The 14,037-nt window shown below is 37.2% G+C and overlaps 1 protein-coding gene across 4 annotated transcripts in view; it reads left to right on the top strand.

The window, feature by feature from the left end:
* The first annotated feature begins 281 nt into the window (after nucleotides 1-281).
* LOC104586377 (mediator of RNA polymerase II transcription subunit 12) overlaps nucleotides 282-14,037 on the top strand; it is a 28,420-nt gene continuing 14,664 nt past the window's right edge. For 2 of the 4 annotated variants that reach the window (XM_010243587.3, XM_010243586.3), the window contains exons 1-10: nucleotides 283-521; nucleotides 1,270-1,866; nucleotides 3,851-3,910; nucleotides 4,155-4,260; nucleotides 7,102-7,170; nucleotides 7,704-7,757; nucleotides 8,023-8,130; nucleotides 9,224-9,373; nucleotides 9,464-9,784; nucleotides 9,948-12,331. In XM_010243587.3, coding sequence (XP_010241889.1) covers nucleotides 1,742-1,866; nucleotides 3,851-3,910; nucleotides 4,155-4,260; nucleotides 7,102-7,170; nucleotides 7,704-7,757; nucleotides 8,023-8,130; nucleotides 9,224-9,373; nucleotides 9,464-9,784; nucleotides 9,948-12,331 — 3,377 coding nt within the window. In that variant the 5' untranslated portion in view covers nucleotides 283-521; nucleotides 1,270-1,741. Of the gene's footprint in view, nucleotides 522-642; nucleotides 694-1,269; nucleotides 1,867-3,850; nucleotides 3,911-4,154; nucleotides 4,261-7,101; nucleotides 7,171-7,703; nucleotides 7,758-8,022; nucleotides 8,131-9,223; nucleotides 9,374-9,463; nucleotides 9,785-9,947; nucleotides 12,332-14,037 lie in introns of those variants that run through there. The other 2 variants (XR_016077422.1, XM_088889866.1) reach the window with 2 other exon arrangements.

The following is a 14,037-nucleotide window of genomic DNA, read 5'->3' as shown; positions in this document are numbered from 1 at the left end:
CAGTCAATTAACCGGTTGATCGGTTTAGATTTTTATTGTTATAATATATATTATATTATAAATGAATGCATAAAATATTTATAATATCAATACTATAAATATATAATTATAAGTACATATAGTATATATATATATAAATAGTTATATATAATAATATATATCGGTCGATTTGATTAACTGACCGATTTTATACGTTAACCGAAACCGAACCGAAAAAACCGAAATTCTGCAAAATTTTCGATTTCGCTCGGTTTCTTGGTTTTTATAGCACCCCCGCCCAGTTGCAGGTAGGAAGTTGCAGAAATGGGAGCCCGATTGAGGGCACATCCAACAAATCAACGAAACTAGCAGGGCTAAATTTGGGAAGACAACCTGTAGGTATATATGAAGTTATAATATAGATCGACTTTTCTCTTTCTACCACGGAGTCATCGTCATCATCAGCGAAAGCAAGAGTCAAAGCGGAGGTTCTTTCGTCCTCCCTCCCTCTGCGATTCGTTCACTCTCTCTCTCTCTCTCAGGTACGCCATTTCTCTTCTCCTTTCCTTTGTTTCTGTTTCTAGGTTTCATGCCTCCTTTCTTATGAGAGCCCTATCTTTACTGCTTGCTAAGAACCTCTTTCTGAACCTTTTAAAACCCTAGTGTTTCCCACCGCTGCTGAAAGTCAGTAGTTTTCCCCTTCCGGAATTGGAGGTACTAATACTTAAACTATTTAAGTTATGCGAGATTTCATTTGGAATCTTTTTTCGGCTTCCGATTGGTCGTTTTCATTGAAGATTTAAAGGAAATATTCATTTATCTTATTTTGTTCTTTTCCATTCTTTTCTTGCTTTGACGAGATGGTGAGGTTGTTTTGGGTTGAATTGAGTTGTTAGTTCCCGGTTATATACTTAATCATCTTAGAGGCTTCGCCTTCTTGGCGTTTTCCTTTTGTTTTTCTACCGTTTCTGTATTTCATGGCTTCATGCATTTGAACAAGTTTGAAGATTGCATTGATCATGAAAATGGATTCAGATTCTCGGTTAATTTGGTTTTATAAAAGAAAAGTAGATTTCTTTTTGAGCATGTATTATCGGGTCTTCATTTCAGCTCATTACCAGAGTCTAATGCACATAACTTGTTCAGATAGTGTTGTTTTTTGGTTCTTCTCTTCTACTTGTTATGGTTTACAATAATGCTACTTTTTTATATCGTAGAACTTTAAAAGTTTTAATGTTATTATTATATTTCAATAAAGTTTACTTTCTTTTCCCTCCATCTTGATGTCAGTAAATTCGCATTTTCGAGTAAAGGACCAAGAAAGCAACAGCAAGCGCTTACGTTCAGAGTTTCTGTAACTGTGCTCCCTTGATGCATGATCTGTCCCCCCTCAGCTTTCAAATCGACTCGCACAAGTATATGTCCTGTTATGATAGAATAAGGCTTCTGTTATTGGTTGGATCTAGTTTCTGTGGTGACAACCAGGGAAGATTTTCCCGCATTTTCCAGAATACAACACAGCAAATTTTCAACTTAAGATTGTGGATGAAAGCTTTGCACCCAATATATCTGTGATTGTGGCTAGTAATTTAATATTTGTCCGTGAAAGTATTTTTACAGATTTGTTGGAGGGGTTTGTCTCTGATGTTTTGTGGTCAGATATAAGTTAGATTTGGTGGGTACTTTGCAATGAGGTCTAGCTTGCATAGCTTCATGTAGGGTTTAGATGCTGGAGGCAGTATGCAGGTGATTGCGGGGAGAAATGCAAAGGTATTCTGCTACCAGCTCTGGTGATGGAGTTAGCAGCGGCACGGTTGGTGGATCTGCTAGGGATACTGCTCGAGTTGATTCATCCTTCTCGTCATCTAACTTCTCTCTGAGTTCCAGGTAACTAGGTTTCTTGGTTATGCCATTGCGGTAATTTTGGAGATATTTTTTCTCTCCCCCCCCTCCTGTGCTTCCTGATGCTGGCTTTTAATTTGCGGTTGAGTAATGATGCCCATACATACTTCTATTAATAATCATTCACCTAGTCTTCCGAGTATAATGAGTTGATATCCAATCTAGTATATAAACTTTAGGTTTGTTCTGAGAATAAGATAGTTCACATCTTTGTTTATAATTCTTTATCTGAGCACTAAATTGAGAAGTTTGAAGGTAAAGTCTGTCAGTAGGACATGAACCATCATGATGAAGTGTGCAACATCTTAATATCTACTAGAAAAAAGGTGGAAACATAAAGAGAAAAAGAAGAATATAAGAGTAAACCCTAGAAATTGGATCTACTGTTGTCTTCAGATTTGACATCTCAATGATCTCATCTTGCTGCTATTTGCTTTGAGCTGCCATAGGTGCATGTGGCAGCTATTGTGTTCTTTGTAACACAACTATCAGAACTTTTATGCTTTAATATCACCCTTTTGTCTGCGCCTTGTACATGATTTTATGGAGTGTTCACATCCAAAGCTTTCCAAACTCTTGATCTGTATATGGAGTATTTGATACTCATCTCTTTGCTATTAATGATCCAAGTAGAAGTATAAAATTTACTTTTCTTTTTGTAACTTATTGCTCTTTTCTGAGAACTTATCCCTTCTAAGATCCATATTATTTGCCTTTGTTCTCTACACAAATGTTTTAAAAGGCGTGGGAGCCTCCAGGCGAGGCTCCCCCAAAACGCCCTGAGGCGTATGCCAGAGGTGCTGAATACCTCTGAAGCGTATGCCTCATGCACATTAAATATAAAAAGACAAAAAAATAAAAAAGAAAGAAAAAAAGAAAAAAAAAGGAAAGGAAATGAAAGGAAAAGAAAGGGAAGGGAAAGAAAAAGAAAGAGAAGAAAAAAAGAGAAAAAAAAGAAAAGAAAAGGGAAGGGAAGAAAAGATAAGGGGAAGGAACTAGTGCTATGCATCTTCATTCTTCTTAATATAAAAAAAATTATTAAAAATAAAGAAAAGTGAGATCCTCCTTCCTCCTCCTTCCTCTTCATCCCCCTCCTCTTAAGGAGGCTTACACCTCTTATGTTCTGAACTACACCTCACACCTCTAGGTAGTGGAATGCCTCACGTCACACCTCTGCGTTTTAAAACATTGGTCTACACTTATATCTAGATGTACAACCTTCTATTTTCTAGGCATTTCCTTTTTAAAATTCACACTGCTATGGTTATTCAATTTTGGGTGCCTAAGAAACTGAGAAACCTTTTTTCCCCCTTTTTTTGGGGCTAGAGGATACTCATATTAATTGATGACCATTCTGAAGCAGCGCTCTTATTTTATTTGATTTTGGTAGGTTGGTAATAGGGTGAAGTTTTATTGATCAGAAACAAGGGTAACAAGGAAGAAAGGATATAGATGTCATAGCAAAGGGAAGAGGCATCAATCAATGCTGAAAACAAAGAGTGACAATTTTTTCCCTGATAAAAACCATTTCCAAACAAATTACTTATCATGTCTCATCATCCAGCAAATTTATCAGGAGTAGGCTCCAGATGAATATGTTGTTTAATGTCATGTCTTTTTAGTGAATTGATGAAGTCTCCAGGGTCCTCTAGAAAAACCAGTCAACCAATAATGATTTGAAGCATATTCACTTTTCTCCTAAATGAGCAGTCAGTCTCTGGTTGCACTGTTTTCTTCTTCACAAGTATTTTTTTCTCATTTAGTTTTTCTTGACAAGAATGTTGGTTTGTTGATGTGTTACTTTATTTCTTTTTCATATTCATATTTTGGTATGCTTTGACTGATCTTTTTTTTGCTATGCTTTGATATGCCTCTCAAAAGGTCTTTGCTGGTCCTGTTAGATTTCATTCTCAGGGATCATAGTTCCAGTGTTTATTAGGTGTGATGTCCTAAGGATATTGTTTTGCAGGAGGCCATCTCAGTTAACTTCCTACAAACTGAAGTGTGACAAGGAACCACTCAATTGCAGGTAACTTGAATGGTTTTTCCCTTTTTTCGGTGGGGGGGGGATCACTAGCTGGAGACTAAGTTGGATGATAAAGAAAATATGAGTAGAAATTTTGGTTTTCTTTCTCTGCATCTTTTACATATTTACAATTTACAAGTCTTCCAGTTCTGCTACTCCATGTTTTTTTTTTGTAGTTAACACATGTAGTAAAATGATAGATGTACCATATCAATTAAGTATTTTTTTCCTTTGTTTTTCTGTGTAGACTTGGGCCACCTGATTTTTACCCTCAATTTCCAAACTGTCCAGAGGAGACACTAACTAGGGAATATGTGCAATATGGATACAAGGAAACCATTGAGGGACTTGAGGTATATTTCTGAAGCAATTTAATCGCCTTGAGTGCTTGCATCTAGGAGTATCTTTAGAGATATAAAAATATATATATATATATATTTATATATATTATCACATATTCTATTGGTTGGTTCTCTTTATTCTTTTCATTTCTCCAATTTTCTTTTGTATTTAATTGAACAATTATTTGGTGGTCCTAGGGGTGATCATGAGACGGGCCAGGCCAGTCTTAGAACCTAAGATAAGGGCTATAGCCTATAGCCTGGGTCCGGTCTGGACCCTAGGTCTGAAATATAAACCCAGGCCAGGCTTTGTGTCTATGTCACTAAATACATTATATTTAATATATAATAATTTATATTATATGACATATAACATATATATAGTATATCATCATCATCATCTAAGCCTTATCCCAATTCCCAATTATATGGGGGCAGGGTGGGCCAACCCTGGCTTGGCCCAGAACCCAGGCCAGGCCTTAACAAAAAAACCCAGGCACAAGCCTGGAAATTTGTGGTGGGCTAGAAATGGTCACTCCTAGGTGATAAAGAGATGATGAACAGTCTCTCTACCAGCCTTGCATAAGATGCAAATGTGAGAAGATGACATCTGTGATTTGCTTTCCAGAAGCTAGATTTTAGAGTGATTTTTCAGGCAAGGATTTTTAAGAAAACTCCCTGAATATCAGAAGACCAAATCTAGCCATTAGAAAGAACCATCCAATAATTTATCAAAAAGAAAAAACATCCAAAAAGTGCTTGTGCCTAAATTAACTGAGTGATTGTCTTTCCTGGAAAAAAGGCCTGTTCTTGGGAACATGTTCCATTTTTCTATTTTGTTACGTGCAAGTAGATAGAATCTACATGAAATCTTAATTTTCTTCTCTTCTTCCATAAAGATTTGCTTTTATTTAGCTACTGAATACAGACTCTTTGAAGTTTGAACAACTGAGAAAACTCACTGAGTATCAGAAGATCAAATCCAGCCATTATAAAGAACTATGCAACAAGTGCTTGTGCCTAAGTTAACTGAATTATTGTCTTTCCTGGAAATAATGCCTGCTTGGTAAATAACTTTGTTTCTATTTTTCATTTTCTGTTTGTTTATATTGCAAGTGGATGGAATCTACATGAAATCTCAACTTCCTCCTCCCTTTATATAAAAGATTTGCTTTCAATTATTAACTACTGAATCCAGGCTCTTTGAAATATACACCTACACCAACAATCCATTAGCCCTATTTAAAAATTGTTAGTTTTTGTTTGGTCAACTGCATAAAAAACAGGGGAAAATATGGTATGATTTTTCTTCTCCTCAAACATTTCTTCCTCTCCTTTTATCTAACAGATTCATCATTTCATCTAAGCCTTTTTTCCATCTATATGGGGTCAACCACATGAATCCTGTTTTTCCATTCCCTTATATTTAGGGTCATATCCATTGTTAAATTATGAGTGCTTAAATCCAAGGTTCAAAGTATCGACACGTATTGGCCCGTATTGGCCGATACGTATCGTTTCGGGACCTCTTCGATACGCCCATACAGTGGGTGTATCGGGGGTCTGACCGGTTCAGGGGGTGGAGGAGCTCTAAACCGCCCCCCTGAACTGGTTTTGAAAAAAAAAATAAAAAAAGTAAAAAAAAAAGGTATCGATTCGCCTGATACGCCCCTACCGGCGTATTGGGCGTACTGATATTTTGAACCTTGCTTAAATCATTTTGTACTTCAATCCACATCCTTTTTGTCTGCCCCTATCCTTTCAAGCCCCTTCAACTTGCAACATATTGCTTCCCATTACTGGTGCTGTAGATGGTCTTTTATGCAAATGACCAAAACATTTTAGTCTACTTTCTCTCATTTTATCACCTATTGGAGCTACTCCTAGGTTCCTTCAAATACCTTCATTTCTGACTCTATTCCTTCTAGTTTTTCCACCTATTTAATAGATTCATTTATTCCTTTTATATCCCCTTTTTCTGATGCCACTTATCTCTTACATTTGGTAATCACTATTATATAGTCACACTGTTCAATACCACCAGACAGCTAGCGGGTCTTCTGCACCTGCAATGTGGTACATGCATGATGGGCCCCACAAATGCAATTGTTTCTTAGGCTGTATTTGGTAAGGGAGGAAATGCAAATATGTTGGGTTCATGAAATTTTGGTATTATTACCAAACATATTTGGCTGTGATGGATACAAACACGAATTTAAAGACTGGAGTCTACCTTTTTACATAGACCAACTTTGAGGGCAAAAGAAGCAAACTTTACTCCCATTTTGAATGCAAAAATATCAGAAATATTCTTATCAAATGTCTGTGAAACCAAAACGGAGTGCAATTCGATTTGGTTCAGCATTTGCACACTTACCAAATGCAGCCTAAGGTTACTTTCATGCTATAGCCTGTCTATAGTGCATTGACTTTCATCTGAGCTTCTTGTTAGCATTTCTTTTGTCCATTAAATTTTCCAATTTGGATGACAGGTAGCTCTTTTGCAGTTCTGCACGACATTGTACGGCAAACATGATAGGGCCCATAGAAATTATTATCTTTTCATGTTAGGGCATTGAACATGTCTTGCTAGAAGTGATAAATAAACAAATAAATGTATCCTTTTTGCTTGTGTTCCTTGTCTAAGAACTGTGTACAGTTTTTAGTGAACAGTGATGCGTATGCATGTCCTTGCATTCTAGTATTCCATTTGCATTTGATCGTTCATATGTAGTTAAAGTTTTATGTCAAGTAATTTATATTTGCTTGCTATATGCATGCACTAGGTGGACATGCCTTCTTGGTTATTTTGATTTTTGCAAATTTAACTCCTGTTTGCTTGTTAATTGTCAGGAAGCTAGAGAGATTTTATTATCTCAACTTATAACTTTCTCGAAGCCTGTAGCCCTAAAATGCAAAGAGGTAACCTTTTGGTTATTGAAACAACAACTTTATGCTACTCTTGTATTCTTTGCTTACAAACATGGAGGTTCCATGAAAATTAGGGTGTAAGTTGAGTTGCTTGAGTCGAAGAATTTCAATTTTATTGACCTTGGGTTCTGGCATGGTCTATTCAGAACTTATTAAGTGCTCAACCCAACCTGACCTAAGTTGTATCCCTAATGAAAGAACATTACAAGACAAAATAGTATGCCTTTTTGTGAATTCCACATTGTCTGCATGGTTTTTTTTTCTTGAGATCTTTAATCTGTTGGGTTCTAATTTCTTCCCTATCATTTTGTTTTAAATTCTTCTCCTGTTGTAAATGCATAAATAAAACTTTCTTCCCTTCTATAAGGTTTACAAGTAGATTATATGAAATCAGTCATTCACTCATTCTATGTTAGAATAGAGATGTGGAAGTTTTACCTCTTTCAATGTGCACTTACTTGTTTTTTATGATTTTATCACTCTAGTGTTGCCCTTCACTTCCTTTTCATTGATTCTTCTTTCAGGCAATCAGGAAACGTCTTAGGGCTATTAATGAGTCTCGTGCTCAGAAGCATAAGGTAACTTCTTCCTTTTCATAGAGCATGAGGTGATATATATTTAAATATCATTTTATTCATCAGTGATTTGTTATGGATAGTCATGTGTATCCTATTAACTGTTTTTTGTGTTCTGCTTACCTGCATGTGCTGATATCTACAACTTTTGGTGCATGTTTACATTGTTGTTATTTAATAAATGCAGCCTGCACTCCATTTGGTTCTTGAAAATTTAGAATTATATTTCCACCAAAAAAATTATAATTTCATTATGGAAATGCAACAGGCTGGTCAGGTGTATGGGGTGCCTCTCTCGGGTTCACTACTACTTAAGCCAGGTGCCTTTCCTGAGCAAAAACCATGTGGGGAAGACTCCCGAAAGAAATGGATTGAGGTACTCACTGTTCCTCTCAAACATACATCTTACTTGCAACAGCACTCTTAGCAATCTCTCATTATTTTTTGTTGATTGATTATGCTTCTACTGAACACATTTCCATGCCACAATCTATCTTGCATGGACACTTTGAATTGGCTGTCAGGTCTGTGTATATAACATTTCCAAATGTCAGTCTCATTAGTTTTTGGGTTCTTGAGTTTGGGTAAATTGTGTACAACACTTTTCCATGCCATGCCATAATATTATCGTGTCTATGTAACATATATTTTAATTAGGATGTTTGTGCAATAAAAAAATCTTTTTCCTTTTCTGCATTTACATGTCCAGGTCTTCTTGTATAAACCTCTTGGAGTTGGTAGAGTTTAGACATCCTTGGACAATTTATACCTACTCTATTGCCTGCATTTGACATCTAATGACACTAGTGATTGAAAGGTGGTGTTTTCACCTCTCATTAGTAAATGGGTTTCTCGTATGAGTTGGTTTAGAGAAAATTAGGTTTGAAGTGTTTTCTTCATCCTCACTCTTCTTTGCTTTCCCATATTATAAGTAAAGGCTATTGTATTTGTTTTCCTTCAGCTTGTTATTATATATCTCATTGCCAGTAAAAAATTATTACATATCCCACGTAAAATCCACATATTTGCCTCCCCTGAAATTGCCATGGTTGTAATTGAGGAGTTCACATTTTGAACTATGCTGTGTGTGTGGGCACTATGAAGTGACTTGATATGACAATATAGTTATGAACTTATGATTCTGTGGCCTGTGCACCTTTCTAGTTTTTCCTTAAAATAACCTGAGATGAAAATTTTCTTTTTCAAGAGCAGTGCATTGCATGTTTGGTTCTTAATTTGAGCAGTTATATACATATATTTGTTTGTGTTTTTAAATGCTTGTCTATATGTATACATATCTCTTTTAATTGGTATAACATGCTGAAGGGGAAAATATATTTCCCATTTCAACTACTTACAGATGAAAGTATAGATGGTCATAAATTATCCTTCTTATATCTGTTGCTTTCCTTTTCCTGTTAAAGCGTTTGCTAATGTCTAGTGTTTAATTCCATCTGTTCTTTCTGCAGGGTCTATCCCAACAACATAAATGCCTTCATTTTTTGGCTGATAATGTCCCTCATGGTTTTAGGAGGAAAGATCTTTTTGAAGTTCTTATTAGACATAATATTCCATTGTTGAGGGCGACTTGGTTTATCAAAGTATCTTATCTAAATCAGGTTAAAAATGATTTGAAGCTAATTTTCTTTGACTACTAGCATTTGCTTTTAAATATGTTAGCATTCCTAATCGAAGCTGTTGTTTTTCAGATCCGACCTCTCTCTGTCAATGTTTCTTCTGGGACAACAGATAAAACACAATTAGCCCGTACTGATCTTTGGACAAAGGATATTGTTGAATATTTGCAGTACCTACTAGATGAATTCTTCTCTGTCAACAGGGATGAATCTCCCCAAATTCTTTTGGCTGGGTCTGTTCACAAGGGTGACTCGTCACTGGGCCTTACTGAAAGCGAGGAACCTTCTCTATATTTTAAATGGTGGTATATGGTGCGCATCATTCGATGGCATCATTCAGAAGGGTTGCTTTATCCCTCTCTTGTTATTGACTGGGTCCTCAATCAACTCCAGGTTATTTATGCTTCTGTCCTGTCTGGGAAAAAAATAGAGCTGCTTTTCAGATATAACATGAATTGTGTTCTACTATTTGATCATGAATAATCTAGTTTGTAGTTCATTCATTCATTAGAATTGAGAATTGGGCTTTACCTTTCATATTTGTGTTGACTTTCAGGATAAAGAATCACTTGAAACTTTACAGTTACTATTGCCCATTATATATGGCTTGATAGAGACCATTGTACTATCACAGACATATGTCCACAACCTTGTGGAAGTAGCTGTTCGTTCCATACAAGAATCTTCTAGTGGTTCTGATTTAGTGGATAATTCTCAGAAGGCTTACATTGCCTCTGCTATGGTTGAGATGCTCTGGTACTTGATTGTTGCTGTACCTGATACTTTTGTTGCTTTAGATTGCTTTCCTTTACCACTGCCTGTATTATCTGGTGTGGCAAATAGGAGATTTTTCTTGTCAAAGGTATCTGAGGATGCAGAGAAGACTCGGAATGGTGCAGAAGAACTTCTTACCTTGTATGGTGAGAAAAGGCAGGTTGCTCATCATCATTTCTTGACCTTTGACTATGTTGTTTCATCTATTCAGAAACGTGCTGATAATCTTGTAAAGGCTGTAAGTCCTGTCCCTCAAGGTCATGGTGTGGCTAAAGCTGTTCAAGCTTTGGATAAAGCTCTGACATTGGGAGATCTGAAAAGGGCTTACAATTTTCTCTTTGAGGATCTCTGTGATGGATGCATTGAAGAGATTTGGATTGCAAAGGTTAGCCCATGCCTGCAATCATCCTTGAAGTGGATGGGTACAGTTAGTTTTTCATTTATCTGCTCTTTGTTTTTCCTTTTTGAGTGGGCGACATGTGATTTTAGAGATTTTCGGACTTCTTTGCCTTGTGACCTGAAGTTCACTGGCAGAAAAGATTTTTCTCAGGTTTACATTGCAGTTCTGCTATTGAAGATGAAAATAGAAGATATGCATACCTCAAATCAGTGCAAGAATGGGAGCACTTTTGGAGCCAATAACCTTGGAAGGGATGCCAGTCACCATGATAGTTTTTCAGGTGGGGTTACAGGAGAGAATGTCTCTATACGTAAAAATAAATCAAAGAATTTGGGTGGAAGAATAGATTCATCTGATATTTTTGAAAGCCCAGGCCCTGTGCATGATATCATAGTATGTTGGATAGATCAACATGAAGTTGGCAAAGGTGAAGGTTTCAAGCGCCTTCAACTTCTTATCATGGAACTCATTTGTTCTGGTATTTTTAATCCTCCTGCTTATGCAAGGCAGCTTATAGTTAGTGGTATTATGGACAGAAGTGAAACTCTGGTTGATCTGGATAGACGGAGGAGACACTATTTTGTTCTGAAGCAGCTGCCAGGGGCTTACATGCTTGATTTTTTGGAAGTACGGATTGCTGATATCTCAGCACTAGAGGAGGCCTTGAATGTCTACTCAAATGAACGCCGTCTTCTGCTTCATGGACTTCTTAGTGATCTTACAAGCCACTCCAGGAATGGTAATGATAATAATGTAAATATTGATTTTCAAAAACAAAAAAATAATCCAAGTTCTGGGCAGAATGCACCTGGTCCTTTGTCTGGTAGAAATGCCAAAACAAAGGCCCAAGTTGCAGAATTGAAGGAAGCCATTTCAATACTATTGCATCTTCCTAGCTCTTATTCTACACTGCCAGATACACGATCTGATGAATCTCAAAGGAGCTGTAAGAGGTCAATTTGGTTAATTGGTAAGAAGATGGATGTTACAGAAGGAACACCTGGATGCAAAGAATACCGTAGATCAAAGAAACAGAAATCAAGTGAAGAAAGGAGCTCATATATGCAAGGATTTTCACCAAATCCATCAAATGATGAAGATAGCTGGTGGGTGAGGAAGGTCCCTAAATCCATTGAGTCATTCAAGGTTGACCCACCTCTAAAATCAACAAAAAATACATCTAGAGGTCGACAAAAAATTGTGCGGAAAACTCAGAGCCTGGCTCAGTTGGCAGCTGCTAGAATTGAGGGTAGCCAGGGGGCATCAACGAGTCATGTATGTGACAATAGAATAAGTTGTCCTCATCATAGAACTAGTATTGAAGGGGAAGCTTCTAAGCCAGTAGATGGGATGAGAGCCACACATCTTGGAGATGTTGTTTTGATTGGAAAAGCTTTGAAACAGCTGCGGCTGCTTGAGAAGAGGGCCATCACAGTATGGTTGATGTCTTTGGTTAGGCAGCTTGTTGAGGGGTCGGAAAAATCTGCTGCCAAGGTTGGGCACCGTACAGGGCATTTGCCTCCTAGTGATGACAAGAGTTCTGTGCGGTGGAAGCTCAGTGAAGATGAGCTATCTTCTATATTGTATTTGATGGATATTTCATCTGACCTAGTTTCAGCTGTTAAATTCCTTCTGTGGTTGTTACCGAAGGTTCTGTCTACTCCAAATTCAACTCATGGGGGGAGAAGCATTTTGATGCTGCCAAAGAACACAGAAAGCCGTTCATGTGAAGTGGGGGAAGCATTTCTATTATCGTCCATTAGGAGGTACACTTTGCAAATTTTGTCTCTTTTAATAGTTTTTAATTAAAGAGATTATTGTCATGTTCATGGTTGGATTTGGTTTGCTGCCATCCTTTTTTACCTCCCTTTTCCTTTTTCATTGAATGGTTAGGATTGATCATTCTGCTCTGCTACATTCTTTCTTGTATGTTATGTTGATTGCTATTTTGGCTGTTATGATCGAGTTCAAATCTGGTGCGAACACGATGACAAAAAAAGATCTGGTGTGAACACAAGTGTGCGAACTGGTTGTGTGACCAACCACAAGCGAACACACAAATGTTCCGTACACATGGACCCAGACTGCATTGTATGCCATGTTTATGGAACACTGGCGTGCTCACTCATGATTGATCACACAGCCAGGTTTGCACATTCGTCTTTGCAGTAGATTCAAAAGAACCAGAATCTTTATGATGTGGTGGTTTGAAGTCCATGGATATTCTTTTTAGCATGATGGTTTATGATGGTTTCTTCTTCTTATTATTTTTTTTGATAAATGTTTATGATGGTTTCTTGAGCCAACTGCTTTTTTTTCCCTATAAAAACAGTTTCCTTTTTTGATAACCAATAAAAAGAAAATTCATCTATAAAAGAAGAGATTACAATAAAAGGCGATAAGTAATCACCCAAAATAAAAAAAGAGAATCTCAACATCCTCCATTTCACTTTTAAAGTGCAAATTTGAGCCCCTGACCAGTCTTTTAAACAAAGGCAAACCTCCCCACAATCTCAACATCCTCCACCCTAATTGCCTTGACTTTTCCTTTGGCGTCATACCCAGTGTTGAAGAAGATGATGATGGACTTGAACTACAATCCGTCATCAAACCCCCAAAAGGAGGCATGCACTCTTTAAGAAAGTCACCTGCCCTCCCCACAATGGCTTAAGCTCAAAAACTGGCCCACCCAATCTCATTTCTTTCCCTCCTTCACACATGGGCTTCGAAATAATTGACCCAAACTTGTTTACACTTGTCACCCCCATGTAACCTACAAAGAGTGAAATGAATGCACTTGGCCTACTAGTTCTACCTACCCTAATCTGGTTCAACCCCTCCTTTTCTAGATGCCTCTTTGATTCCCCTTATTTTTCAAATAAGCAGTCCCAAACTTAGACTAAAATAAGAGAGAGATATAATTGCTCAGTTTGAACCTAACATACATCCAAGAAGGCAAGACCATGATAATTTAACAAAATACACACATATTGTTAGAAACCAAGACCGAGCCAATAAGCCAGTTATAAAACAAGTATATTCAAGGAGAAAAGCACATGGGGTAAAAACAGCCAGGCAAGATCCAGCTAAGCAAGAACCAGCTGTACAAGAGACAAGTGGCAATTTTGATTCTTGATTTGTTACAACTACCAACTTCAACATCTATAAATACAAGGCAAAATAATAAGAAAGCTATGAAAGATTCAACCTAGAAACCTCTCTGTTCTCTCTGGATCGGCTGAGACCATGCCTTTGCTCACCACGTGGCCCAAATAATGAATCCGGGTTTTGCCAAAATCACATGTAGATTTTTTTGCATACAGTTGATGGTGCCGTAAAGTTTCTAATGTGATTCTAAGATGGTCCAAATGAGCAGCCCAGTCTGCGCTATATACAAGAATATCGTCAAAAAACACAAGTATGAAACGACGAAGGTATGGACGAAATACCTCTTTCGTGAGTGACTGAAATG

The sequence above is a fragment of the Nelumbo nucifera genome, chromosome 6 (assembly GCF_055504915.1).
Source record: "Nelumbo nucifera cultivar China Antique chromosome 6, China Antique-T2T, whole genome shotgun sequence".
In the NCBI taxonomy this organism is placed as follows: domain Eukaryota; kingdom Viridiplantae; phylum Streptophyta; class Magnoliopsida; order Proteales; family Nelumbonaceae; genus Nelumbo; species Nelumbo nucifera.
This window is presented reverse-complemented; position numbering and strand designations above follow the sequence as displayed.